This window comes from Austrofundulus limnaeus, unplaced genomic scaffold (genome assembly GCF_001266775.1).
Source record: "Austrofundulus limnaeus strain Quisiro unplaced genomic scaffold, Austrofundulus_limnaeus-1.0 Scaffold1217, whole genome shotgun sequence".
NCBI lineage: Eukaryota > Metazoa > Chordata > Actinopteri > Cyprinodontiformes > Rivulidae > Austrofundulus > Austrofundulus limnaeus.
The window spans coordinates 51,870-57,048 of NW_013953619.1; the positions used below are offsets into that span (position 1 = coordinate 51,870).

General features: G+C 40.3%; 1 protein-coding gene across 1 annotated transcript in view; it reads right to left on the minus strand.

Moving 5' to 3' along the window:
* LOC106534596 (synaptophysin-like protein 1) overlaps window positions 1-4,892 on the minus strand; it is a 13,900-nt gene extending 9,008 nt beyond the window's left edge. Inside the window, exons 1-4 of the mRNA XM_014031287.1 lie at window positions 4,701-4,892; window positions 4,497-4,568; window positions 3,054-3,172; window positions 496-694 (exon numbers count right to left, since the gene is read on the minus strand). Coding sequence (XP_013886741.1) covers window positions 496-694; window positions 3,054-3,172; window positions 4,497-4,568; window positions 4,701-4,715 — 405 coding nt within the window. The 5' untranslated portion in view covers window positions 4,716-4,892. The remainder of the gene's footprint in view (window positions 1-495; window positions 695-3,053; window positions 3,173-4,496; window positions 4,569-4,700) is intronic.
* Window positions 4,893-5,179: the final 287 nt, after the last annotated feature.

Sequence of the window (5,179 nt, forward strand, 5' to 3'; positions counted from 1 at the left end):
GAATTAAAATGAGTACACGAGGAAAGAAAAATAAATACTGAGGTCCCAGATGTCAGCAATGAAAAAAACAATAATAACAACAACGTTGTGGTTTGCGGTGCGGTCTCAGTTAACGTTACATGTATGCTTTGAGGATGACCCCCAGCTCCTACCTCATCAAATCTAGCAGAATATCTGTTAAATGTACTGAGTTATAACCATGTTTGTGTCGTCTCAGGCTGACTAGCTGTGCCAGCCATCTTAAATTGTATTGACTTGAAAAGTTGATGAGATGAAGAYGTAGTTTCAGAAAGTTTCATTAAAATCTGTCCATTAGTTTTGAGACATTTTGCGTACAGAGAGTTGATTCTAAATAAACACATACAATGTGTTGGTGCTTAACATAAGCTGGGAATGAAAGGAGAAAARTAACTTGAGAAAACCACAGTATAGTGGGTCGTGAGATGGGTTCGTATATACAGAGAAAGCTAAAGGCTGAGTACTGAATGTACTTACAATGATGGGACCACGACTGGTCTGACGGTAGACACTCTGGTACCCCAGGTAGAGAATCAGTGTGGCGGTGCAATAAAGAAASGCAAACACACCAACGCAGACAAAGAATTCAGCCGAGGAGGAGAAGTCACCCTGCAGGTAGGTAATGTTGGTCTGACTGCTGTTACAAATGGGAAGGTGATATGGTCTTGATGACAACCTGTGGATCAACAAATGACAGAAGAAACCTTAAAAAGTTGCTCTGATCACGTTTGGTGTAAAAGTGATTTTAGAAGGCAACATTCCTCACCTCTGTCACCCAATTATCCAAGGAATGCAACAAGAGATAAACAGTTACTGTGAGACTTTAAGTGATTGTTTTTAAATGAAACTTAAAATTTAAACATGCATCAATTTTAAAAACAAAATTAAYCAAATGTTTCATGCAAGCTGCTCATAATGGGTACCAATGTTTTTTCACCCATTTGTGAATGCAAATGCACTTTCTAATAAATTACCGTAAATCATTTCTCTGACAAGGAGATAGTTTCAAACTACTCAAATGAAGCAGACAGCATTGAACATAGACATCATATTGAACCCTTCTGAAATACCTTACAAAGGTTTTGTATTTAATAAAACCTTCATTTTTAGCATTGGTTTAACAAAGCTTTTGTTAAACCTAATGTAGCCTGGGAAACCAAAGCATGGCGTTTTAGGTAGTCATTTCTGAGTGCGTGCTGCAGAGCATGTATGTTAAGCAGAAATCAAAGGTTGTGTTTAGGCTCCACACCTGAGAACTGTGGAACACAGTGAAACAAATACAGATCAAGAACACACAGAACAGGACACTGTTCCCTTGTTAAGTGAGCTTGAATATCTCTCTTAGATCTGATTTTGTTTATAAAGATTAATTACAAACTCTGCACATAAATAACTTCCATTCAGTCTTTCAGAACAAATTCAGTTTATACAAAAAGTACATAATATGTACTTGTTTCCACTGAGCATTCTGAAAGTTTCTGCCTGCAATGTTAAAGAGGAACTTACCCCAAAATCAACTTTATTTTGCAGATAAATTGTCTAAACTGTGCCCTAAGGGTAATACCTTTCTATTTATGACTAAAATTCAACGTTTTGGGCTAAAATTGTTTAAATCTACAATATTGTGTCTAAAAACGTCTTTGTGCTGCTCCCTTTGGGTTCAACTATGGCTACTACGTTTGAATTTTGTTATTTGTTCAAAGAGTACTGTATGACGCTGCTGTACTGTGCGACGTGTCACAGTACTGTGCTCAGTATAAAAGCCTCTCTGTGGAGACACGCCCTGCAGAGATTCAGGAGTTAGCCATAGCATTGTTGATCGTAACTGTGGTAGAAGCTGCCTTCTCCTCAGCCACAGTGAAAACATGGAGTCTATCAGTCATAAAACAAAATGAATTAACTTACACATCCTCTTTGTGCGTCAAGAGTTATTAAACTGTGGTTGCTGTGTCACGTAGTTTAGATCGGGTCAAAATACACACAGACCCTCGCACACACAAACACATTGTCCCCATGATGTAGGAAAAACATGCCTACACACACACACGTTTGTTTCTTGACCCCGTGGGGACCTTCCATTGACTTCCATTCATGTTTTTTAGACTTTATATCCTAACCCTGACCATATACTCTAAAATTAACCTCACAGAAACTTACCTGACCCTAAAACTAACCTAAACCTTGGTCCTAAACCTAACCCCACACCTGTAACATGCATTTGGACCCGTGGGGTCCTGACATTGGTCCCCACGATTCACTTCGGTCCCCACCTGGCTGCTTTTTTTTGTAAAAAATACCCCACGTTGTAGGAAAAACCCGTCCACCACTCAGTTTGTTTTATGACTGATTCCTCGTGCTGCAGGTGAACCAGACACTCAGTTAAAATAGAGCCTCTGCAGTGGAGAGGTTTTCCACATCAGGATGTCTGGACTCCTCTGCTGCCGGGGTGGTGTGGTGTGTCGGAGGGAGTGCAGCCGAGGCTGCAGTGTCCGGAATGAACCGGGGGACAGACCACTCATCAGGCCCAGACTGAGCTGTMTTGTGAATTTTAATAGAAACARGGAACCAAACAGAAATGAAAAGATATTCTGTTTTGTTTTGGACCAAAGTCATATTTTAACAGTTATTTGCCTGAACTTTACATTATTACATGTTGTATCAGCTAAATGTGAGTTTGCATGTATATCATGAAACTTTACTTTTACAAAGTCATTTATTTAGAACATTCAGAAATGTTTTCATGAATGTTAGCTTGTCAAATTAAGCTAAAGCTAGCTGTCACGTTGTCTTGTTTTTACCCCCCACCCCCGACCCTTGGGCCATGTCCCTCAGAGTCTCCCAACACTACCCACGTTGTAGGCATCTTTCAAATTTGCCTTGGGGCGGAGTTATCCTTTCACAGAGGGGTTAAGCTCCACTTTAACTATTAGTGGATAACAACAMTGTCAGAATACCTTGTGCTGGTCATAGTACCATTAAATCAATAACAGGGAAATGCAACATTGACAGTAATGAAAGGTAACCCTCTGTAGTACCTGAACGGGTAACCAAACGTAGCTGGGACATCCTGAGAGGGCTTGAGGGGACATGAGACATTGATGTGTGTTGTTCCAGAATACCCTCCAGTGGTGGCAAAAGCAAAGATGGCAAAAACCTGTTAAAGAGAAATAAAGAAGAGGTTGGATGGAGTCAAGCACATTATTTCACAGCAACTCATCAATAATGCAACTGAATTGCAGCACTTGGTATACGCTTCCCGTGCGGGGGTCATAATAGCAGCTGACATCAAACCGGGCCTGAACAGAACCACAGGGAAAGCAAACATATTGGCTGATAAGTGTTCAGTTGTCAGTAGCTACTTGTTTGTAATCTTATCTCACCCCTCCCAGAGTTATTTTATTATGTTTAGAGTTTGTTTTAGAGTTAAACTTTAGCTTAAAATAATATTCTGTGTTTAAATGATAGTTTTACATCTCTCAGTTCAAAGTGGATTTAGTCTTTTTTTTCCCCCAACTAGTATCCTGTTTTGTAATATTTTATAAATATGCCCAAGTTTAATAATGGGTGAGAAATTTACAACTTTCTATTTATTCAGTCAGTGTTTAAAGCAGTGGGTACAATAAATTATTAAAATATAATTATGTACTTCTTTTTAAAAATTCAGCATGTAAAAAGAATGAGCCCTTCATGTTATAGAAAACTTGATTCAACCACTAATCACTAGTCAATAAGATCAATCACCTTTAGATTAATTCATTAAATAGATAACTTGCTTCCCTAATTGCAGCTCTATGAAACATAGCCCAAATACACACTGTTCCTGCTAATGGTGCCTCAACTAAACAGACAACGAACTCCTGGAGTCCAAAAGTCAGAATGAAGGGATTATATTAGACTATCAGCACATGAGTTCAGTTTGTGAATGGCAGTGAGCAGATTCACACAGGCTTACTATTTACAGCACATTCTGTAGAGTAGCAGCATCCAAGTTAGGCCATTCTCAGCTGCTGGCATTCCTCAGCCTCAGTTCAGTCAAACACCACCTCAGGTTTCTGCTGCAGATTTTAACCAGCCACACGCTGGTAACAACACAACTACCAGTCAGGTAGACTGGATTTTACTGTTACTACTGAGTTTACAGGTAAGAGACACGGTGTACTGCCTGCACACCAAGTTTACAATGGGTACGGCTTTATGGCTCAATTTGTTCTGAGAAATAAATGCATTTACAGCCTGAGGCCAACTCTGACTCTAAATGAAGGTGAGTGTAGAAAACATACACTCAAAATGAAAGAAAAACCTGAAACTTTTTCCTCCCAGTTTTTGTAAGCAAACACAGGTTTGGTGTGTGTGAGAACAAAAGGAACAACTGGGAGGAAATGGCAAAATCACGACGACCTACTGAAAGGAAGAACGAACAGGTTAATTTAAATGCTTTCCTCTCTGTTTAAGACACTTTGCATTTTGACTGTACTCACCCACTCCAAGACACGAATAAACCCAAGAGGTTCTTTCAATGGTCCCAGGTCCAGGGAAAATCCTGACAAACTCTGATAATTAGAGAAACAGTCAGCTTTAATCCGCAGAGAATAACCAGAATCCTGAAATCTGTCGTTAGCTGTTATCATCTAGCAGCTAAGTGGCTCTGGTAGCAACATGCTAACCCTGCCAGCTTCACCTACCTGAGCAGCGTCCATCGGGATGACTGTGGGTTAGTGGTGTTTCTGTTACTTAGTGTTTCTTTAAATGCGCCGCTCTGCAGCTTCTCATTCAGGTGGCACGCTCAAAGCGAGCTACTGTCAACCCCTGACCTACAGCAACACGGGGAGGGCGGCTGCCAGGCGTCGCCCAAAATGTCTTCTTCTTGTTTTTCTTCGTCTTCTTCTTCGGTTGACCTCTGACCTGCCACTCAACTCGAGCTGCTGTGCGCATTAGCGCCACCTGCTGGTGCAGTGTAGTCCACTCAAACTGCACATTTTCAAACCAGTGAACACACTAAAGCTGTGGTTCCCAAACTTTTTATCTTCTGACCCACAAAATATCCATGGCAAAAACTTGTGACCCCAAATATTACTGATCTGAGTACATGAACTTCGTTAATAACCCTAAAAACACAGACTTTTTGACAATCTAAACAGCTTGTACACAAATATAAATACTC